The sequence below is a fragment of the Heptranchias perlo genome, chromosome 14, assembly GCF_035084215.1.
Source record: "Heptranchias perlo isolate sHepPer1 chromosome 14, sHepPer1.hap1, whole genome shotgun sequence".
Lineage (NCBI taxonomy): Eukaryota > Metazoa > Chordata > Chondrichthyes > Hexanchiformes > Hexanchidae > Heptranchias > Heptranchias perlo.
In genome coordinates, this window is record NC_090338.1 from 73,636,403 (window position 1) to 73,661,467 (window position 25,065).

General features: G+C 47.9%; 1 protein-coding gene across 1 annotated transcript; it reads right to left on the bottom strand.

Moving 5' to 3' along the window:
- Window positions 1-290: 290 nt before the first annotated feature.
- Window positions 291-1,084, bottom strand: LOC137332238 (nematocyst expressed protein 4-like). Its single transcript, XM_067995930.1, has 2 exons — window positions 650-1,084; window positions 291-341 (listed from the first exon to the last, which is right to left on the bottom strand). The coding sequence occupies exons 1-2, from the start codon at window positions 1,082-1,084 to the stop codon at window positions 291-293; spliced, it is 486 nt and encodes a 161-aa protein (XP_067852031.1).
- Window positions 1,085-25,065: the final 23,981 nt, after the last annotated feature.

A 25,065-nucleotide genomic window follows, 5' to 3' on the forward strand; every position in this document is an offset into this window, starting at 1 on the left:
ACACAGAACGATACAGAGATACACAGACACAGAGACACAGAGACAGAAAACGACATAGAGACACAAACATAGAGAGAGACACAAAGACAGAGAAAGACACAGAGGCAGAGAGACAGAGTAGAACAGGATCTGTAAAATATTCACCCTGACACTATCTCTCCAAAGCAACTAATCAATGTTGGCTGGACGATCTCACTCCAATTTCCTACTGTGCAATTTTAATAGTGTTCCCTGGGAGCATAAGGAAATCTTTATAATTACAGATTCCTCAGGACAATTAAACCTCCACTTCACTTTATGCCATTGACTAAACTCTTCTGAGACCTCGATGTAATATTCTGCTAGAACACCAAGTGAGAGCTGCAATTAGTAAAGAACACAAACCGCTCCAAGTGATTTGGTTTCTGTATTATCACCAGTTCGTATCTTCACCTAAATTCTACTAATTTCTTCACTCCTTTGATTACTGGAGTCCTTGCTGGAGTTTAGGTCTGAGGATAATGGGGTTTGGTTCCATGTTATTGGGGTAAGGTTCAATAAGCTCTGGGTAAGGTTCCATGGGCACTGGGTAAGGTTCCATGGGTTCTGGGTAAGGTTCCATGGGCACTGGGTAAGGTTCCATGGGTTCTGGGTAAGGTTCCATGGGCACTGGGTAAGGTTCCATGGGCACTGGGTAAGGTTCCATGGGTTCTGGGTAAGGTTCCATGGGCACTAGGTAAGGTTCCATGGGTTCTGGGTAAGGTTCCATGGGCACTGGGTAAGGTTCCATGGGTTCTGGGTAAGGTTCCATGGGCACTGGGTAAGGTTCCATGGGCACTGGGTAAGGTTCCATGGGTTCTGGGTAAGGTTCCATGGGCACTGGGTAAGGCTCCATGGGTTCTGGGTAAGGTTCCATGGGCACTGGGTAAGGCTCCATGGGTTCTGGGTAAGGTTCCATGGGTTCTGGGTAAGGTTCCATGGGTTCTGGGTAAGGTTCCATGGGCACTGGGTAAGGTTCCATGGGCACTGGGTAAGGTTCCATGGGCACTGGGTAAGGTTCCATGGGCACTGGGTAAGGTTCCATGGGCACTGGGTAAGATTCCATGGGTTCAGGGTAAGGTTCCATGGGTAATGGGATAAGGTTCCATGGGCACTGGGTAAGGTTCCATGGGTTTTGGGATAAGGTTCCATGGGCACTGGGTAAGGTTCCATGGGCACTGGGTAAGGTTCCATGGGTTTTGGGATAAGGTTCCATAGGTTCTGGAGTAAGGGTCCATGGGCACTAGGTAAGGTTCCATGGCTTCTGGGGTAAGGTTCCATGGGTTTTGGGATAAGGTTCCATAGGTTCTGGAGTAAGGGTCCATGGGCACTAGGTAAGGTTCCATGGGTTCTGGGTAAGGTTCCATGGGCACTGGGTAAGGCTCCATGGGTTCTGGGTAAGGTTCCATGGGCACTGGGTAAGGCTCCATGGGTTCTGGGTAAGGTTCCATGGGCACTGGGTAAGGTTCCATGGGTTCTGGGTAAGGTTCCATGGGCACTGGGTAAGGCTCCATGGGTTCTGGGTAAGGTTCCATGGGTTCTGGGTAAGGTTCCATGGGCACTGGGTAAGGTTCCATGGGCACTGGGTAAGGTTCCATGGGCACTGGGTAAGGTTCCATGGGCACTGGGTAAGGTTCCATGGGCACTGGGTAAGATTCCATGGGTTCAGGGTAAGGTTCCATGGGTAATGGGATACGGTTCCATGGGCACTGGGTAAGGTTCCATGGGTTTTGGGATAAGGTTCCATAGGTTCTGGAGTAAGGGTCCATGGGCACTAGGTAAGGTTCCATAGATTCTGGGGTAAGGTTCCATGGGTTCTGGGGTAAGGGTCCATGGATTCTGGGGTAAGGGTCCATGGATTCTGGGGTAAGGGTCCATGGATTCTGGGGTAAGGGTCCATGGATTCTGGGGTAAGGGTCCATAGTTACTGATTGACCTCCAGTAACTCATCCAATATTAAAAAAGGAGAAAAATCAAGGCTATGAAAAGTCCACAAAACCCGCTAAAGTTCACTGTTCAGAATTTTTAACTCTCCCATCGAAGCTTATCCCTCCAGTATGCTAAATCTCTCATCCAAGCCCATTCCTCCAGTACCCTAACTATCCCACTAATGCCCATCTAACTATTACCCTAAATCTCCAATTGAAGCTCATCTTGCTATTACTGTAACTCTCCTATCGAAGCCCATTTCTTTAGTATCCTAACTCTCCCATCGAAACCCATCCCTCTAGTACACTAACTCTCCCATCGAAACCCATCCCTCTAGTACACTAACTCTCCCATCGAAACCCATCCCTCTAGTACACTAACTCTCCCATTGAAACCCATCCCTCTAGTACACTAACTCTCCCATTGAAACCCATCCCTCTAGTACACTAACTCTCACATCGAAACCCATCCCTCTAGTACACTAACTCTCCCATTGAAACCCATCCCTCTAGTACACTAACTCTCCCATTGAAACCCATCCCTCTAGTACACTAACTCTCCCATTGAAACCCACCCCTCTAGTGCACTAACTCTCCCATTGAAACCCATCTCTCTAATACACTAACTCTCCCATCGAAACCCATCCCTCTAGTACACTAACTCTTGCACTGAAGCCCGTCCCTCTAGTACCCTAATACTCCCATCTCCACCTCTATTTTTATCTTTCAATATTCAAACCTTCTCATTGATATTTATGTAGCTTAAAGAATTATTGTCCTCATCTTCTTCAGTTATTCTCATCTCCCGAGCTCTCTTTCCACTTCTAATATCTCTTTAAGCTGCTTTTAATATGCCCGCACTCCTCCCTATGTTCTCCCCCTCCTTATTAAGTTTCGGCTTTGCATATTCTGTTGTTTTTTATTCTTATTTCCATTTCAATTACCTGATTCATCCATCTTGCCGATGACTTGTTTACGTGTTTTTCCCAGATATCTGCTTACCCTGCATATTGAACTGTGCTCCATTTTTCCTTGACTGAGCCATCCTCCCATTTACTTTCTTTTATATCCTCTCATCTGCTTGGTAATTTGCCTTTTTAGTGTTACATATATTGCCCTCTTCTCTACTGCTGATGATTTGTGCAGTTTTATATTACAACAGATTACACTTCAAAAGTACTTCATTGGCTGTAAAGCGCTTTGGGATATCCTGAGATCATGAAAGCTGCTATTAAAATGCGAATTCTCTCTTTTTTTTTCTGTCTCAGATTTTAACATGTTATGGTGACTATTTCTCAAAGTTCCCACCATCAATTCTAAATCAGAGTCTTTGAGCTGGAGTGTGATTAAGAGACACTGCGACACATAATGCGGGGTGGGGGGGGGAGGAATATGTAGATAGTTTTCTCCAGATTACAGCCACACCTCAGAGGAAAGCACGGGTACTGGAATGGGAGAGTGTGACTGGTAGTCAGCAGGGCAGTGGGTAGAGAAGGAGGTCCAGCAGACAGTGGTTCTATGCAGCAGGTACAAGATACTTGATACCTGTGAGGATGAGGATGAAGGCTTCAGGGAGGATGCCTAGAATGCCAACCATGGAGCAAGGGTAAAGGACATCTCGGAGCAACTGGAGAGCAACTTGGAAAGGAGGGGGAGGATCTAGTTGTCGTGGTCCATGTTGGCACCAAAGACATAAGGAAAAACAAGGAGGAGGTCCTGCTAAAGCAATATGAGAAGCTAGGAGCGAAATTAAAAGGACCTCATGGGTGGTAATCTCAGGATTACTACCGGAGCCACGCGCTAATTGGCGCGGGGATAGACAGATGAAAAAGGTGAATGGGTGACAGAAAGGGTGGTGTGGGAAGGAGGGGTTCCATTTCATGGGACACTGGGACCAGTACTGGGACAGGAAGGAGCTGTACCACTGGGATGGGCTCCCCCGAACCGGAATGGGACCAGAGTCCTAGCGGAAAGGAAAAATAGGGCAGTGGATAAGGCTCTAAACTAGCAAGATGGGGGTGGGATCTGCTGGCGATAACAAAAGCCTAAAGATAAAAGAAACAGGAGATGAGTGTTATGATCAGAATAAAGATAACAAACGGTCAAGGAACAAATAGAGTTATAAATCAGAAGTATAAAAGGACTATTAAAAATAAAGTAAAAGGAACAACTATTAAAGATGAATTCAACTGCCTGTAGAGCAATGTACATAAAAATGGCCATAAAAAAGCAAATGGCCATAAAAGCAAACAAAGCCCTAGGGTTCATTTCTAGAGGGATAGAATTGAAAAGCAGAGGAGTTCTGTTAAACTTGGTTAGACCACACTTGGAGTACTGTGCACAGTTCTGGTCTCCATATTATAAAAAGGATATAGAGGCACTGGTGCAAAGAATATTGACTAGGATGATACCAGAACTGAGAGGCTAGACCTATCAGGAAAGATTGACCCAGGCTGGGGCTCTTTTCTCTAGTAATGAGAAGACTGAGGGGTGACCTGATAGAGGTCTTTAAAATTATGAAAGGGTTTGATAGGGTAGACATAGAGAAGATTTTTCCACTTGTGGGGGAGACCAGAACTTGGGGCCATAAATATAAGATAGTCACTAATAAATCCAATCGGGAATTCAGGAGAAACTTCTTTACCGAGAGAGCGGTCAGAATGTTGAACGTGCTCCCACACGGAGCAGTTGAGGCGACTAGTATAGATGCATTTAAGGGAAGCTAGATAAACACATGAGGGAGCATTTTGTTGGGGTTAGATGAAGAAGGGTGGGAAGAGGTTCATGTGGAGCATAAATATGCTGACCTGTTGGGCCAAATGGCCTGTTTCTATGCTGTACCTTCTATGTAATATTATATCCTGGTTACTTACTAGAACCAAATCTAAATACAGAACACACCTCGTCTTGCTGCTAAGTATATTGGGTTAAAAAAAAATCAGTTATGGGTCTGATCCAGTTCTGTTTGGATAGTCGCCGTTTATGTTGGGTTTACTGAAGCTATCCATGAAATTCACATCATCAGCCCTCATTATTTCCTTACAGAATTCAGTGACAGTACCCTGTTGTTACCCTTATCTCATACATGCTTGGCAATTCAAGCCAGCCCATTTTTAAGTCATCCCTGATGTATCCATGCAATGTCACTCATTTCCCAATCCAAAACATGCGAAGGCACCTTTCCTGCTCTCCCACCACTCATACCCTCTCTGATCATCCTCGACGCTCCGATATGGAATTCCCTGGATTTAACCATGCTTCAGTAATGTGTACACAGTCGTAATCTCCTGCACTAGCTTCTATTTCAGTGCTTTTGTATTCTGAATGCTTCTAGTACTGACCTGCCAGGCACGTTCTTGTGTTTGTTTGTGTTTGGCTGCTCTGCAGTTATTTACTACAGCTGGGGTTTACTTTCTGTCTCAGGTAAGTCGATTAGCTGGTCATTCAGTCAGTGGCTGTGAACAAATTGCCTGCTGCATTGGCCTACATAATAAGGGTACTTTAAAAGTGATTGATTGGTTGTAAAGTGCATCCTGAAGATGTGATAAGGTTCTATATAAATGCAAGTTGTTTGTTTCATCCTCTTGACCATCCTCCAACCTCTGTTTTGTACAGATAAGATTCACTTCCCTCCCCTTCGTTATCTAGACCAGTTGAAATGCTCCTCAAGCCCATCTTTTATATTTACAGCCGGTCACTCTGATTCCACTGTGTTCAACTGCAGTCCCCGTCCTTCTTGAACAACCCGATTACACCCACCAACAATCCCAATGCATTAAACCCAACGTCATTTGCTCTGCAGCATTTGACTAACCCTATAATGAGCTAAAGTACCAAAGGGCCATCCTTTATGTGTGAGCCTAGATAGTGAGGGGCTGAATTTCCCGTCACCAGCATCTGGAGAATGCTTGTTCCCTCGGTGCTAATCACAAGTGATAGGAGTGGAGGTCGGTGATACTAGGCTTCTGACCCTTTATGTAGGTCCAAGATTTCCATTCAAAGGAATCAGAAGGAGGAATTCCTGCCCTCCTGCCTGATTTTCCAGCATTCTGCCAATGGAGACCCTTTAGAGGGGCAACCAGAAGAGGCAGGCCTTAAGGCCTTGGTTTAAGCCCCTGTCTAATGAGAGAGGAGAAAGCAGCAGGCCTTTAGGGACATCAGGCCAGGGATGGGCTGGAGGACACCTGGTGACTGTTTTTGCACAATAGCCAGAGGGTTCTAACCTCAGCAGTCATTGGCTGTCCTGGAGGCCTCTCCGGCCTGCAGCCATGGCCAACTTTCCTGCCCCACCTCCAGGCCCTAGGGGGCAGGAGGCAAGCCTTTTCCGGGGGTGCGTCTGGGCCATGGAAATGATCCAATTCACCCAATTCAGATGCACAGAGGCCTGGGCAGGAGCAGAACGCTCCAGGCATGCAGTGCCTCACCAGAAGGAGGCCAGGAAAATCCTCCCTTGAATGTCGGCCCACCCAATGTCCATACACACACTTCCCGTTAGGGTCCCTAGATAACAATCCACAGTGAAAATCCTGGATGATTTACCCCTCCCCAGCACTGAAAGCAATTGTAGCATCCACGTTTCCTGCCTGAGCTAAGATTGGCTCGTGTGGCACTGCCCAGACTTTGAATGTACAACCTCTCCATCCTTCTGACTCGGCGACTCTGCCTCATCCATCTGACGCATTGGCACAGAATGTCGCTATAACTGATACAATTTAAGGCCATTCAGAATAAACTAACACAAATATAAACATACGGAAACCTGCAGCACTGAATTGACAAGGTCAACATCAGTCAAACCATTTCAGGAACGCCTGTCGATGATTTGGCCTCTTCAAGCAATTTCTTTATGAATTGAGGTGTGTCAGCACTGGGAAAGGAATTTTCCCATTTCAGGCTCCGAGTATCAGTATTAAACATTCCTAAATGAGGTACATCATGGCTAGATACAGAGTAAAGGTCTCCCTGCATTATCCCATCAAACACTCCCAGGGCAGGTGCAGCACGGGTTAGATACAGAGTAAAGCTCCCTCTACACTGTCCCATCAAACACTCCCAGGGCAGGTGCAGCACGGGTTAGATACAGAGTAAAGCTCCCTCTACACTGTCCCATCAAACACTCCCAGGGCAGGTACAGGGTTAGATACAGAGTATAGCTCCCTCTACACTGCCCCATCAAACACTCCCAGGGCAGGTACAGCACAGGTTAGATACAGAGTAAAGCTCCCTTAACACTGTCCCATCAAACACTCCCAGGGCTGGTACAGCATGGCATGGATACAGAGTAAAGCTCCATCTACACTGTCCCATCAAACGCTCCCAGGCCAGGTATAGCACGGGTTAGAAACAGAGTAAAGCTTCCTCTGCACTGTCCCATCAAACAGTCCCAGGACAGGTACAGCATGGGTTAGATACAGAGTAAAGCTCCCTCTACACTGCCCCATCAAACGCTCCCAGGCCAGGTATAGCATGGGTTAGATACAGAGTAAAGCTCCCTCTACACTGTCCCATCAAACACTCCCAGGGCAGGTACTGGGTTAGATACAGAGTAAAGTTTCTACTGTACTGCCCCAACAATGTATCTCAACCCCAGAAGAGCATCCCCTACTGGCCTAGTCTGATATTTTTGCTTCGCAGCTTTCATTAATAATAAAAAATTCGGACCAGTAGAGATGTTAATAGTAACACTAATAGAAATCTCTGTTCTTTTTTATTTTCAGAAGCCATCATCCTTGTATTGGATGAGAAAGATGGATGCCATTGCTCTTATGGCTCAGTGGATAACACGCCACCTGACATAGTAGGACATGCAGACTAGGAAGGCAGTAAGGTCAAAATTCATTACCCATTCTCTGCAAGTCTCCGCTAAAAAAATGTTAGCTCTCCTCTTCCACTCGCCATCCTTCGTAACCTAACACGATCTTTTCAACCAAGTTTTCAAGCTCTTCCAATCCCTCTGCCCACCACTCGACATCTGATCTGCTTACTTATATTTTTCTACCATGGGCAGCCCCAGCAAGGATCCTGGCCCATCTATACAGCCCCATGGACAGCCCCAGCAGAGAACAGTACCCATCTATACAGCCCCATGGACAGCCCCAGCAGAGAACAATACCCATCTATACAGCCCCATGGACAGCCCCAGCAGAGAACAATACCCATCTATACAGCCCCATGGACAGCCCCAGCAGAGAACAGTACCCATCTATACAGCCCCAAGGACAGCCCCAGCAGAGAACAATACCCATCTATACAGCCCCATGGACAGCCCCAGCAGAGAACAATACCCATCTATACAGCCCCATGGACAGCCCCAGCAAGGATCCCGGCCCATCTACACAGCCCCATGGACAGCCCCAGCAGGGTACCAGGCCCATCTACACAGCCCCATGGACAGCCCCAGCAGAGAACAGTACCCATCCACACAGCACCATGGAGTTATCCAATAGAGAACAGTACCAATCTACACAGCCCCATGGAGCTCTCCAACGGAGAACAGTACCCATCTACACAGCCCCATGGAGCTCTCCAACGGAGAACAGTACCCATCTACACAGCACCATGGAGATCTCCAACAGAGAACAGTACCCATCTACACAGTCCCATGGAGCTCTCCAATGGAGAACAGTACCCATCTACACAGCACCATGGAGATCTCCAACAGAGAACAGTACCCATCTACACAGTCCCTTGGAGCTCTCCAATGGAGAACAGTACCCATCTACACAGCATCATGGAGCTCTCCAACGGAGAACAGTACCCATCTACACAGCATCATGGAGCTCTCCAACGGAGAACAGTACCCATCTACACAGCACCATGGAGATCTCCAACAGAGAACAGTACCCATCTACACAGTCCCATGGAGCTCTCCAACGGAGAACAGTACCCATCTACACAGCACCATGGAGATCTCCAACAGAGAACAGTACCCATCTACACAGTCCCATGGAGCTCTCCAACGGAGAACAGTACCCATCTACACAGCATCATGGAGCTCTCCAATGGAGAACAGTACCCATCTACACAGTCCAATGGAGCTCTCCAACGGAGAACAGTACCCATCTACACAGCATCATGGAGATCTCCAACAGAGAACAGTACCCATCTACACAGTCCCATGGAGCTCTCCAACGGAGAACAGTACCCATCTACACAGCATCATGGAGATCTCCAATGGAGAACAGTACCCATCTACACAGTCCCATGGAGCTCTCCAACGGAGAACAGTACCCATCTACACAGCATCATGGAGATCTCCAATGGAGAACAGTACCCATCTACACAGTCCCATGGAGCTCTCCAACGGAGAACAGTACCCATCTACACAGCATCATGGAGCTCTCCAATGGAGAACAGTACCCATCTACACAGTCCAATGGAGCTCTCCAACGGAGAACAGTACCCATCTACACAGCATCATGGAGATCTCCAACAGAGAACAGTACCCATCCACACAGTCCCATGGAGCTCTCCAACGGAGAACAGTACCCATCTACACAGCACCATGGAGAGTTCCAACGGAGAACAGTACCCATCTACACAGTCCCATGGAGCTCTCCAACGGAGAACAGTACCCATCCACACAGTCCCATGGAGCTCTCCAACGGAGAACAGTACCCATCTACACAGCACCATGGAGAGTTCCAACGGAGAACAGTACCCATCTATTGTAAACAATTTTACAACACCAAGTTATAGTCCAACGATTTTATTTTTAATCCCACAAGCTTTCGGGGGCTTTCCCCTTCCTCAGGCAGTGTGGAAAAGACAATTTCGAATCCTTTGCATTTTAAGATCACAGAACAAAGCCTGGTGATTACTGCCCGTTGCCAAGGCAATCACAGTGAGCAGACAGAAAGGTGTCATCTAAAAGGCCACTGAATATACAACCCCCCCAAAAAAGAGAGAGAGAGAGATAAGGAAGACAGTCAATGACCCGTTATATTAAAAACAGATAACATTTGTTCGCTGGTGGGGTTACGTGTAGCGTGACATGAACCCAAGATCCTGGTTGAGGCCGTCCTCATGGGTGCGGAACTTGGTTATTAATTTCTGCTCGACGATTTTGCGTTGTCGTGTGTCTCGAAGGCCGCCTTGGAGTACGCTTACCCGAAGGTCGGTGGATGAATGTCCATGACTGCTGAAGTGTTCCCCGACTGGGAGGGAACCCTCCTGTTTGGCGATTGTTGCGCGGTGTCCGTTCATCCGTTGTCGCAGCGTCTGCATGGTCTCGCCAATGTACCATGCTCTGGGGCATCCTTTCCTGCAACGTATGAGGTAGACAAAGTTGGCCGAGTCACAGGAGTATGAACCGTGCACCTGGTGGGTGGTGTCCTCTCGTGTGATGGTGGTATCTGTGTCGATGATCTGGCATGTCTTGCAGAGGTTACCGTGGCAGGGTTGTGTGGTGTCGTGGACGCTGTTCTCCTGAAGGCTGGGTAATTTGCTGCAAACGATGGTTTGTTTGAGGTTGGGTGGCTGTTTAAAGGCGAGTAGTGGAGGTGTGGGGATGGCCATAGCGAGGTGTTCGTCATCATTGATGACATGTTGAAGGCTGCGGAGAACATGGCGTAGTTTCTCCGCTCCGGGGAAGTACTGGACGACGAAGGGTACTCTGTTGGTTGCGTCCCGTGTTCGTCTTCTGAGGAGGTCTACGCGATTTTTCGCTGTGGCCCGTCGGAACTGTCGATCGATGAGTCGAGCATCATATCCCGTTCTTACTAGGGCGTCTTTCAGCGTCTGTAGGTGTCCATCGCGTTCCTCCTCGTCTGAGCAGACCCTGTGTATTCGCAGGGCCTGTCCAGGGACTGTCGAGCAGGACTTCTTCACTGCACAGGACCTCCAACCAACACTATACACCAGATACATCGACGACATTTTCTTTCTATGGACCCACGGTGAGGAATCACTAAAGAAACTACACGATAACATCAACAAGTTTCATCCCACCATCAAGCTCACCATGGACTACTCCTCAGAATCGGTTTCTTTCTTGGACACATGAATCTCCATCAAAGACGGGCACCTCAGCACCTCACTCTACCACAAGCCCACGGACAATCTCACAATGCTCCACTTTTCCAGCTTCCACCCTAACCACGTCAAAGAGGCCATCCCCTATGGACAGGCCCTGCGAATACACAGGGTCTGCTCAGACGAGGAGGAACGCGATGGACACCTACAGACGCTGAAAGACGCCCTAGTAAGAACGGGATATGACGCTCGACTCATCGATCGACAGTTCCGACGGGCCACAGCGAAAAATCGCGTAGACCTCCTCAGAAGACTAACACGGGACGCAACCAACAGAGTACCCTTCGTCGTCCAGTACTTCCCCGGAGCGGAGAAACTACGCCATGTTCTCCGCAGCCTTCAACATGTCATCAATGATGACGAACACCTCGCTATGGCCATCCCCACACCTCCACTACTCGCCTTTAAACAGCCACCCAACCTCAAACAAACCATCGTTCGCAGCAAATTACCCAGCCTTCAGGAGAACAGCGTCCACGACACCACACAACCCTGCCACGGCAACCTCTGCAAGACATGCCAGATCATCGACACAGATACCACCATCACACGAGAGGACACCACCCACCAGGTGCACGGTTCATACTCCTGTGACTCGGCCAACGTTGTCTACCTCATACGTTGCAGGAAAGGATGCCCCAGAGCATGGTACATTGGCGAGACCATGCAGACGCTGCGACAACGGATGAACGGACACCGCGCAACAATCGCCAAACAGGAGGGTTCTCTCCCTGTAGGGGAACACTTCAGCAGTCATGGACATTCAGCCACCGACCTTCGGGTAAGCGTACTCCAAGGCGGCCTTCGAGACACACGACAACGCAAAATCGTCGAGCAGAAATTAATAGCCAAGTTCCGCACCCATGAGGACGGCCTCAACCGGGATCTTGGGTTCATGTCACGCTACACGTAACCCCACCAGCGAACAAATGTTATCTGTTTTTAATATAACGGGTCATTGACTGTCTTCCTTATCTCTCTCTCTCTTTTTTTTGGGGGGGTTGTATATTCAGTGGCCTTTTAGATGACACCTTTCTGTCTGCTCACTGTGATTGCCTTGGCAACGGGCAGTAATCACCAGGCTTTGTTCTGTGATCTTAAAATGCAAAGGATTCGAAATTGTCTTTTCCACACCGCCTGAGGAAGGGGAAAGCCCCCGAAAGCTTGTGGGATTAAAAATAAAATCGTTGGACTATAACTTGGTGTTGTAAAATTGTTTACAATTGTTAACCCCAGTCCATCACCGGCATCTCCACATCATCAGTACCCATCTACACAGCCCCATGGAGATCTCCAATGGAGAACAGTACCCATCTACACAGCACCATGGAGAGTTCCAATGGAGAACAGTACCCATCTACACAGCACCATGGAGAGTTCCAATGGAGAACAATGCCCATCTACACAGCACCATGGAGAGGTCTTACCTCATCCGGCGCTTTAACAAACAACTTATTTTCTTTGTTTCAGGCATCACGAACCACAAGCTTCAACAACTCTTAGATACGAGTGTACTTCCTGATTCATCTTCCCCTTCACTTTCCGCTGAACTCATCCCTCCTTCCAATCTTACCTTTTGTCGTGTTTTCACTATCCCCCCTGACCTTCCCTCCCTGACCCCAAATGATCAGTCCTCAGCAAAGGACTCAGCTTTATCCCCTTATGCCCCCACCTCAAAGAATTTTGAGCTCGAAAGTTGTTCCATCACCTTCGCCTCTGTGCCCAGTTCTTTGGCCAGGAGTCTTCCCCCTGTACAGCGGACCCTTTCTCCAAACTTCAGAATCCTCGTTCCACCTGGACCCCTCCCTGTGGACTCTTATCCTCTCGTGATCTTTTCATTGGGAACTGCTGGTGTGACATCGGCCGTCTCAATTTCTCTGCTCCCCTCACTCGCTCTAACCTCTCTCCCTCTGAACTTGCAGCACTCCATTCTCTCAGATCCAAGCCTGACATTGTCATTAAACCTGCTGACAAGGGCAGTGCTGTTGTTGTTTGACAAACAGATCTCGACCTTGTGGAGGCTGAACGCCAACTCTCCGACATCTCCTCCTACCTCCCCCTGGATCATGACCCCACCGCCGAACATCAAGCCGTAGTTTCCCAGACCGTCACTGATCTCATCTCCTCTGGATATCTTCCCCCCACAGTCTCCAACCTCGTAGTCACCCAACCTCGCACAGCCCACTTCTACCTCCTTCCCAAGATCCACAAACAGGACTGCACTGGGAGACCCATTGTTTCAGCCTGTTCTTGCCCCACGGAGCTTATTTCCTCCTCTCTTGACTCTATATTTTTCTCCCCTTGTCCAGTCTCTTCCGCGAATATTCCGCCACCCACTGCCACTTTAACAGTTTCCAGTTCCCCGGTCCTAACCGTCTCCTTTTCACCATGGATGTCCTGTCCCTCTACACCACCATCCCTCACCAGGATGGCCTGCAGACCCTCCGTTTCTTCCTTGAACGGAGGCCCAACCAATCCCCATCCACCACCTCCCTCCTCCACCTGGCTGAACTTGTTCTTATGTTGAACAACTTCTCCTTTGACTCCACTCACTTCCTCCAGATAAAAGGTGTCACTGTGGGAACCCGTATGGGTCCCAGCTGTTCCTGCCTTTTTGTGGGATATGTGAAACATTCCTTGTTCCAGTCTTACTCAGGTCCCCCCCCTCACCCCTTTTTCCAGTGCATTGCTGACTGTATCAGTGCCGTTTCCTGCTCTTGCCACGAACTGGAAAATGTCATCAAGTTTGCTTCCAATTTCCACCCTTCCCTCATCTTCACATGGTCCATCGCTGACTCTTCCTTTCCCTTCCTCGACTTCTCTATCTCCATTTCTGGGGATAGGCTGTCAACCAATATCTATTATAAGCCCACCAACTCCCACAGCTACCTTGATTACACTTCCTCTCACCCCGCTTCATATAAGGCTCTATTCCATGCGCCCAGTTTCTCCATCTCCATCACATCTGTTCTGACGATGCCACCTTCCACACCAGTGCTTCCAATACGTCTTCCTTTTTACTCAACCAAGGGTTTCCCCTCCACTGTAGTTGACAGGACCTTCGACCATATCGTTCCCATTTCCTGCACTTGTGCCCTCAACCCTTCCCCATCCAAGCACAGGAGAGACAACACCCGCCCTTTCACCTCCTCCCTTCACACCATCCAGGGCCCAAAACCCTCCTTCCAGGTGAAACTGCAATTTACTTGTACTTCTTTCAATTTAGAATACTGTATTCATTGCTCACAATGCGATCTCCTCCACACTGGGGAGTCCTAATGCAGATTGGGTGCTCACTTTCTTGAACACCTCTGTTCAGTCCGCAAGTGCGACCCTGACCTGTCGGTCATTTGCCATTTTAATTCCCCGTCCCACTTCTACTCTGACCACCCCCCCCCCCCCCAACCCCACCCTCGGCTCTTACACTGTTCCAATGAAGCTCAATGGAAGCTCGAGGAACAGCACCTCATCTTTCATTTAGGCACTTTACAATCTTCCGGACTCAACATTGATTTCAATAACTTCACATCATAACCACTGCTCCCATTTTTTCAGTCAGCAGGTGCTGGTAATGGTTCTGATGTTCCCATTTACAGTTCCTCTAGACCCAGCTTTTGTTTCTTTACCTGTCCCATTCCCACCCTCCTTGCCTTGCACCATCATCCCTTTTGTCATTTAATCAATTCTGACCTCTGCCCTTTCACAGACCTTCCCTTTTAATCTTCCCTCGCCTCCCCATTCTCCCCCCTCCCCCACCCTTTCCCTGGCTCTGTATTTGCTTAAAAACTGGTAAATCTTTAACTACTTCCAGTTCGTACAAAAGACCTGAAACATTAGCTTTGTTTCTTTCTCTGCAGATGCTGCCTGACTAGCTGAGTGTTTTTGAGCATTTTCTGTTTTTATTTCAGAGAACCATACCATCAGACCACCTGTGCAGCACCATGGAGAGCTCCAACAGACCATCTATACAGCACCATGGAGAGCTCCAACAGACCACCTATACAGCACCATGGAGAGCTCCATCAGACCATCTATACAGCACCATGGAGAGCTCCAACAGACCACCTATACAGCACCATGGAGAGCTCCAACAGACCGCCTATACAGCACCATGGAGAGCTCCAACAGAGAACAGTACCATCAGACCACCTATACAGCACCATGGAGAGCTCCAACAGAGAACAGTACCATCAGACCACCTGTGCAGCACCTCAGAGAGCTCCAATAGAGAACAGTACCATCAGACCACCTATACAGCACCATGGAGAGCTCAATAGAGCACAGTACCATCAGACCATCTATACAGCACCATGGAGAGCTCCAACAGAGAACAGTACCATCAGACCACCTGTGCAGCACCTCAGAGAGCTCCAATAGAGAACAGTACCATCAGACCACCTGTGCAGCACCTCAGAGAGCTCCAACAGAGAACAGTACCATCAGACCACCTATACAGCACCATGGAGAGCTCCAATAGAGAACAGTACCATCAGACCACCTGTGCAGTACCTCAGAGAGCTCCAACAGAGTACAGTACCATCAGACCACCTATACAGGACCATGGAGAGCTCCAACAGAGAACAGTACTATCAGACCACCTATACAGCTCCATGGAGAGCTCCAACAGAGAACAGTACCATCAGACCACCTGTGCAGCACCATGGAGAGCTCCAACAGAGAACAGTACCATCAGACCATCGACACAGCCCCATGGAGATCTCCAATGGAGAACAGTACCCATCTACACAGCACCATGGAGAGTTCCAATGGAGAACAGTACCCATCGACACAGCTCCATGGAGAGTTCCAATGGAGAACAGTACCCATCGACACAGCCCCATGGAGATCTCCAATGGAGAACAGTACCCATCTACACAGCGCCATGGAGAGTTCCAATGGAGAATAGTACCCATCGACACAGCCCCATGGAGATCTCCAATGGAGAACAGTACCCATCTACACAGCACCATGGAGAGTTCTTACCTCATCCGGCGCTTTAACAAACAACTTATTTTCTTTGTTTCAGGCATCACGAACCACAAGCTTCAACAACTCTTAGATACGAGTGTACTTACTGATTCATCTTCCCCTTCACTTTCCGCTGAACTCATCCCTCCTTCCAATCTCACCTTTGTCGTGTTTTCACTATCCCCCCTGACCTTCCCCTCCCTGACCCCAAATGATCAGTCCTCAGCAAAGGACTCAGCTTTATCCCCTTATGCCCCCACCTCAAAGAATTTTGAGCTCGAAAGTTGTTCCATCGCCTTCGCCTCTGTGCCCAGTTCTTTGGCCAGGAGTCTTCCCCCTGTACAGCGGACCCTTTCTCCAAACTTCAGAATCCTCGTTCCACCTGGACCCCTCCCTGTGGACTCTTATCCTCTCATGATCTTTTCATTGGGAACTGCTGGTGTGACATCGGCCGTCTCAATTTCTCTGCTCCCCTCACTCACTCTAACCTCCCTCCCTCTGAACTCGCAGCACTCCGTTCTCTCAGATCCAAGCCTGACATTGTCATTAAACCTGCTGACAAGGGCAGTGCTGTTGTTGTTTGACAAACAGATCTCGACCTTGTGGAGGCTGAACGCCAACTCTCCGACATCTCCTCCTACCTCCCCCTGGATCATGACCCCACCGCCGAACATCAAGCCGTAGTTTCCCAGACCGTCACTGATCTCATCTCCTCTGGATATCTTCCCCCCACAGTCTCCAACCTCGTAGTCACCCAACCTCGCACAGCCCACTTCTACCTCCTTCCCAAGATCCACAAACAGGACTGCACTGGGAGACCCATTGTTTCAGCCTGTTCTTGCCCTACGGAGCTTATTTCCTCCTATCTTGACTCTATACTTTTCTCCCCTTGTCCAGCCTCTTCCGCGAATGTTCCGCCACCCTCTGCCACTTTGACAGTTTCCAGTTCCCCGGTCCTAACCGTCTCCTTTTCACCATGGACGTCCTGTCCCTCTACACCTCCATCCCTCACCAGGATGGCCTGCAGACCCTCCGTTTCTTCCTTGAACGGAGGCCCAACCAATCCCCATCCACCACCTCCCTCCTCCACCTGGCTGAACTTGTTCTTATGTTGAACAACTTCTCCTTTGACTCCACTCACTTCCTCCAGATAAAAGATGTCACTGTGGGAACCCGTATGGGTCCCAGCTGTTCCTGCCTTTTTGTGGGATATGTGAAACATTCCTTGTTCCAGTCTTACTCAGGTCCCCCCCCTCACCCCTTTTTCCAGTGCATTGCTGACTGTATCAGTGCCGTTTCCTGCTCTTGCCACGAACTGGAAAATGTCATCAAGTTTGCTTCCAATTTCCACCCTTCCCTCATCTTCACATGGTCCATCGCTGACTCTTCCTTTCCCTTCCTCGACTTCTCTATCTCCATTTCTGGGGATAGGCTGTCAACCAATATCTATTATAAGCCCACCAACTCCCACAGCTACCTTGATTACACTTCCTCTCACCCCGCTTCATATAAGGCTCTATTCCATGCTCCCAGTTTCTCCATCTCCATCACATCTGTTCTGACGATGCCACCTTCCACACCAGTGCTTCCAATACGTCTTCCTTTTTACTCAACCAAGGGTTTCCCCTCCACTGTAGTTGACAGGACCTTCGACCATATCGTTCCCATTTCCTGCACTTGTGCCCTCAACCCTTCCCCATCCAAACACAGGAGAGACAACACCTGACCTTTCACCTCCTCCCTTCACACCATCCAGGGCCCAAAACCCTCCTTCCAGGTGAAACTGCAATTTACTTGTACTTCTTTCAATTTAGAATACTGTATTCATTGCTCACAATGCGATCTCCTCCACACTGGGGAGTCCAAATGCAGATTGGGTGCTCACTTTCTTGAACACCTCTGTTCAGTCCGCAAGTGCGACCCTGACCTGTCGGTCATTTGCCATTTTAATTCCCCGCCCCACTTCTACTCTGACCACCCCCCCCCCCAACCCCACCCTCGGCTCTTACACTGTTCCAATGAAGCTCAATGGAAGCTCGAGGAACAGCACCTCATCTTTCATTTAGGCACTTTACAATCTTCCGGACTCAACATTGATTTCAATAACTTCACATCATAACCACTGCTCCCATTTTTTCAGTCAGCAGGTGCTGGTAATGGTTCTGATGTTCCCATTTACACCTCCTCTAGACCCAGCTTTTGTTTCTTTACCTGTCCCATTCCCACCCTCCTTGCCTTGCACCATCATCCCTTTTGTCATTTAATCAATTCTGACCTCTGCCCTTTCACAGACCTTCCCTTTTAATCTTCCCTCGCCTCCCCATTCTCCCCCCTCCCCCACCCTTTCCCTGGCTCTGTATTTGCTTAAAAACTGGTAAATCTTTAACTACTTCCAGTTCATACAAAAGACCTGAAACATTAGCTTTGTTTCTTTCTCTGCAGATGCTGCCTGACTAGCTGAGTGTTTTTGAGCATTTTCTGTTTTTATTTCAGAGAACCATACCATCAGACCACCTGTGCAGCACCATGGAGAGCTCCAACAGACCACCTATACAGCACCATGGAGAGCTCCAACAGAGAACAGTACCATCAGACCACCTGTGCAGCACCATGGAGAGCTCCAATAGAAAACAGTACCATCAGACCATCTATACAGCAGCATGGAGAGCTCCATCAGAGAACAGTACCATCAGACCACCTATACAGCACCATGGAGAGCTCCAATAGAGAACAGTACCATCAGACCACCTATACAGCACCATGGAGAGCTCCAACAGAGAGCAGTACCATCAGACCACCTATACTGCACCTCAGAGAGCTCCAACAGAGAACAGTACCATCAGACCACCTGTGCAGCACCATGGAGAGCTCAAACAGAGAACAGTACCATCAGACCACCTATACAGCACCATGGAGAGCTCAAACAGAGAACAGTACCATCAGACCACCTATACAGCACCATGGAGAGCTCCAACAGAGAACAGTACCATCAGACCACCTATACAGCACCTCAGAGAGCTCCAACAGAGAACAGTACCATCAGACCACCTATACAGGACAATGGAGAGCTCCAACAGAGAACAGTACCATCAGACCACCTGTGCAGCACCATGGAGAGCTCCAATAGAGAACAGTACCATCAGACCACCTATACAGCACCATGGAGAGCTCTAATAGAGAACAGTACCATCAGACCACCTATACAGCACCATGGAGAGCTCCAATAGAGAACAGTACCATCAGACCACCTATACAGCACCATGGAGAGCTCCAATAGAGAACAGTACCATCAGACCACCTATACAGCACCTCAGAGAGCTCCAACAGAGAACCGTAACATCATACCATCTATACAGCACCATGGAGAGCTCCAACAGAGAACAGTACCATCAGACCACCTATACAGCACCTCAGAGAGCTCCATCAGAGAACAGTACCATCAGACCATCTATACAGCACCATGGAGAGCTCCAACAGAGTACAGTACCATCAGACCATCTATACAGCGCCATGGAGAGCTCCAACAGAGAACAGTACCATCAGACCACCTATACAGCCCCATGGAGAGCTCCAACAGAGTACAGTACCATCAGACCACCTGTGCAGCACCTCAGAGAGCTCCAACAGAGAACAGTACCATCAGACCATCTATACAGCACCATGGAGAGCTCCAATAGAGAACAGTAACCATCTATACATCTTCATTGAGAGTTCTGGCAGGGAAACCTGCCATTCTTCTTCTGTCTGAGAGACAATTAGGGGAAACATTTAATTTATCTCTGCACAATAAATGCTGTGGATACGTAATGTTAATCACGTTGAAGGCTGGAATGCCATGGTACTTCTTTGCATTATTAATACACTGTGTGCACTGGGGTATTGGAATTGTGCAGCAATGATTATCAGTAACTGTCTCTTCATGCTTTTGATAACCATGGACAATCCCCCAGTAATAACAGCACAGCAACTATTGTCCTGTCTGCGGGTTTAGGATCTGAATAGATTTCTGGAGGCCTTTCCTTTTTTGTTTGGTCCTTCAGTGCAATTGCCCTTCGACCCCCACTCATACAGTAACCGGTATTACCACAGCAATCAACAATGAGAGGTTCTATTTATTGAGGGTGTTTGCACAACAGGATCTGTTAAAGTCTCAGATAAATAAGCTGGAATGAGCTGAAATGCAGATCAACAGATGTGGATCAGAGAGGGAAAACTGATCCTGGACTCCTGCTCCTGATCCATACTCAAGAAAGGAAAAAGTACTGAACGACTTGCATTTATTTAGCACCTTTAGTGACTTCAGGACATTGCAAAGCACTTTACAGTCAATGAAGTACTTTTGAACTGCATTCACTGATACAATATAGGAAAAGCAGCAGCCAAATTGTGCACAGCAAGATCCCACAAACAGCAATGAGATAATAACCAAATCATATTTTTTTAAGTGATATTGGTTGAGGGATAAATATTGGCCAGGATACCGGGGAGAAGTCTCTTGTTCTTCTTTAAAATAGTGCCATGGGATCTTTTAACCTTGGTTTAACATCTCATCCAAAATACATCACCTCCAATAGTGCAGCACTCCTTCAGTACTGTAATGGAAGTGTCAGCCTAGATTATGTGCTCAAGTCTCTGGAGTGAGGTTTGAACCCATAACCTCCTAACTCAGAGGGGACAGTGCTACCCACTGAGCCACAACTGACACCTAATGACCACTGCAGCAACTCGCCAAGGCTTCTTTGACAGCATCTCCCAAACTCGCGGCCTCTACCACCTAGAAGGACAAGGGCAGCTGGCACATGGAAACAACACCACCTGCATGTCCCCTCCAAGTCACACACCATCCCGACTTGGAAATATATCAGCGTTCCTTCATCATCGCTGGGTCAAAATCCTGGAACTCCCTACCTAACAGCACTGTGGGAGAACCTTCACCACACAGACTGCAGCGGTTCAAGAAGGTGGCTCATCACCACCTTCTCAAGGGCAATTAGGGATGGGCAATAAATGCTGGCCTCACCAGCGACGCCCACATCCCATTAATGAATAATAAAAAAAACCTATGAGGATACGATGAGACTCAGATGTGGTTCTTTCTGACTGTTCAGATCACACAGGAAGAATGGGCATTTCGACAAGTGCTTATGGGACCCAACCAGTCTCAGTGCTCTCAGGAGGAGGAGGAGGAGGAAGAAAATCTCTTTTAGTCATTATCATCTTTGATTTCGGGTGTTCATTTTTAATTTGTTCCCTGCGATTCTCATCAGCAGTCCTGATACGGAACAAGAGGGTTCTGAGATTACAGTGAACTGAGCCATTATTGGTGGCTGTTCTACCAATCAGGACCTACTATAACCTAGTATGTTAGAATTGGATATCTGATTGGATGGTTTCCAGCCATTAATCAGTGAGTGAGTTTCCATCTGTAACATACTTAGAAATCAACCTTGCTCCACGCCCAGATCTCGCCATCTCCACGGGGATCAGTCCTGTGGTGGGACTGGTGAACTCACTGGTGGATTAAACTTATCAGTGTGTCTCCCATTACTCACAGGAACTGCTTTCTCAGACCAGCAACAGTAAGGAGCAGTTTCAATCCCATATTAAACATGGATATGATGGAGAGAGCTTTGTTTGCAACAGTCTTTCATGGTATCCTAAAGGAATTAGCCATTATAAAGGTTAGCTACAGTTAAGGCATGCCTATAGTGAATGCTTCTGTAATTTACAGATGCTCCCTTAGCCTTATATAACGGATGTATTTTTTTTATTCATTCACGGGATGTGTGCGTCGCTGGCGAGGCCGGCATTTATTGCCCATCCCTAATTGCCCTTGAGAAGGTGGTGGTGAGCCGCCTTCTTGAACCGCTGCAGTCCATGTGGTGAAGGTTCGCCCACAGTGCTGTTAGGAAGGGAGTTCCAGCAACGATGAAGGAACGGTGATATATTTCCAAGTCAGGATGGTGTGTGACTTGGAGGGGAACTACAGGCAGTGTGAATAGCAAGGGTCAGGACAGTATGAAACTACAAGACCTGTGTTAGTACTAGAACCACCATTCCTATAGCTTCGCCTTCTTTGAGTCCTGTGGGGATGTTACATCGAGTTCTGTGCATAGAAACAGGCCATTCGGCCCAACTGATCTGTGCAGGTTTTTATGCTGCACATTAGCCTCCTCCCTCCCTACTTCATCTCACCCTATCAGCATGTCCTTCTATTCCTTTCTCCCTCATGTGCTAATCTAGCTTCCCCTTAAATTTATCGAATGTTCCTGGCCCCCAGTCAGTATTGGGATATAGCAGCATGATTGGAAGAAGAAGCTGTCAGTGTGGGGAATCCCAGGCATGGACCCACTCCCCACACTCCATCGTACATTGTGGTGGTGGGTTTCAGGGAAACACCCTCGATTGTGACACTGCTCACCACTTGTGATGAGGTCAGTGAATAATACGTGTAAATGTCTTGAGTTTAGTGACGATGGACTGCTAGTGGGATCTTGTTCTCCTGGGTCATTTGTCATTTTTGAATCTGTCCAACTCAATCCACTGCCGCACACACCCTGAATGGAGAGCTCACTGACCCAGCACAGAACTTGTTGGGGCATCTCACACAGTGATGCACAATTGTGACTAAGCACAGAGCAGTGAGTGAATTAAAGCATAGCGAATGCACAGTAAACAATTAATGCAAATAGACAACAGTCACATCATAAATGTAAAACCCCATATTCCCCATGCTACATACATGTAAAACCAACACTCACCACAGTACATACATGTAAAACCCCACACTTTGCTCAGTACATACATGTAAACCACTCAATCCTCTCGGTACATACATGTAAAACCCACATCCTCCATGGTACATATATGTAAAACCCCACACTCCCCTTGGTAAATACATATAAACCCCACACTTCCCACATTACATACATGTAAAACCAACACTCACTACAGTACATACATGTAAACCCCTCACTCTACACAGTACTAAAATATCAAAAATTTGCATTTATATAGTGCCTTTAATGTAGTAAAATGTCCCAAAGCACTTCACAGGAGCGATTATCAAACAATATTTGACACTGAGCCACCTAAGGAGATATTAGGACAGGTGACCAAAAGTTTGGTAAAAGAGGTAGGTTTTGAGGAGCGTCTTGAAGGAGGAGAGAGAGGTAATGAGGCAGAGAGGTTAGAGGTTAGAGGCGGAGAGCTTAGGGCCTAGGCAGCTGAAGGCACGGCTGCCAATGGTGGAGCGATTAAAATCAGGGATGCGCAGGAGGCCAGAATTGGAGGAGCGCAGAGATCTCGGAGGATTGTAGGGCTGGAGGAGGTTACAGAGATAGGGAGGGGCGAGGCCATGGAGGGATTTGAAAACAAGGATGAGAATTTTAAAATCGAGGCATTGCTGGACCGTTAGCCAATGAGCACAAGGGTAATGGGTGAACGGGACTTGATGCGAGTTAGGATACGGGCAGCAGGGTTTTGGATGAGCTCAAGTTTATGGAGGGTGGAAGATGGGAGGCCGGCCAGGAGAGCATTGGAATAGTCCAGTTTAGAGATAAAAAAGGCACGGATGAGGGTTTCAGCAGCCGATGAGTAGAGGCAGGGGCGGAGACGGGCGATGTTACGGAGGTGGAATTGGACCGTCTTGGTGATGGAGCGGATATGGATACATGTAAAACTCCATACACTGTTCAGTACATACATGTAAACCCCACACACCCCTCGGTACATATATGTAAATCACACACTCCACTTAGTATATGCATGTAATCTCAAACTCTGCTTGGCACATACATATAAACCACACAATCTCCTTGGTACATACATGTAATCCCACACTCTACTCACTACACACATGTAAAACCCACACTCTGCTTGGTATGTACATGTAAACCCTAACTCCCCTCAAGACACACATGCAAACAACACAATCTCCTCTAAATACATGTGAACCCGACACTCCCACTCGGTACATACATGTAAATCCCACACTCCCATAGAATCGTAGAATCATAGAAAGTTACGGCACTGAAGGAGGCCATTCGGCCCAACGTGTCAGCACCAACAGAAAAAGAGCCATCCAGCCTAGTCCCACTTTCCAACTCTTGGTCCGTAGCCCTGTAGGTTACGGCACTTCAAGTGCACGTCCAAGTACTTTTTAAATGCAATGAGGGTTTCTGCCTCTCTCACCCTTTCAGGCAGTGAGTTCCAGACCCCCACCACACTCTGGGTGAAAAAACTTCTCCTCAACTCCCCTCTAATCCTTCTACCAATTACTTAAATTCTATGCCTCCTGGTCACTGACCTCTCTGCGAAGGGAAATCGGTCCTTCCTATCCATTCTATCTGGTCCCGTCATAATTTTATACACCTCAATTAAATCACCCCTCAGCCTCCTTTGTTCCAAAGAAAACAATCCCAGCCTATCCAATCTTTTCTCAGAGCTAAAATTCTCCAGCCCTGGCAACATCTTCGTAAATCTCCTCTGTACCCTCTCTGGTGCAATTACATCCTTCCTGTAATGAGGTGACCAGAACTGTACACAGTACTCAAGCTGTGGCCTAACTGCTGTTTTATACAGTTCTACCGTAACCTCCCTGCTTTTATATTCTATGCCTTGGATAATAAAGGAAAGTATCCCGTATGCCTTTTTAACCATCTTATCTACCTGTCCTGCTACCTTCAGGGGTCTGTGGACATGCACTCCAAGGTCCCTCACTTCCTCTACACCTCTCAGTATCCTCCCATTTATTGTGTATTCCCTTGCCTTGTTTGCCCTCCCCAAATACATTACCTCACACTTCTCTGGATTGAATTCCATTTGCCACTTTTCTGCCCACCTGACCAGTCCATTGATATCTTCCTGCAGTCTACAGCTTTCCTCCTCACTATCAACCACACGGCCAATTTTTGTATCATCTGCAAACTTCTTGACCAAGCCCCCCACATTCAAGTCCAAATCATTAATTTATATCACAAAAAGCAAGGGACCCAGTACAGAGCCCTGTGGAACCCCACTGGAAACAGCCTTCCAGTCACAAAAACACCCATCAACCTTTGCTTCCTGCCACTGAGCCAATTTTGGGTCCAACTTGCCACTCTCCCTTGGATCCCAA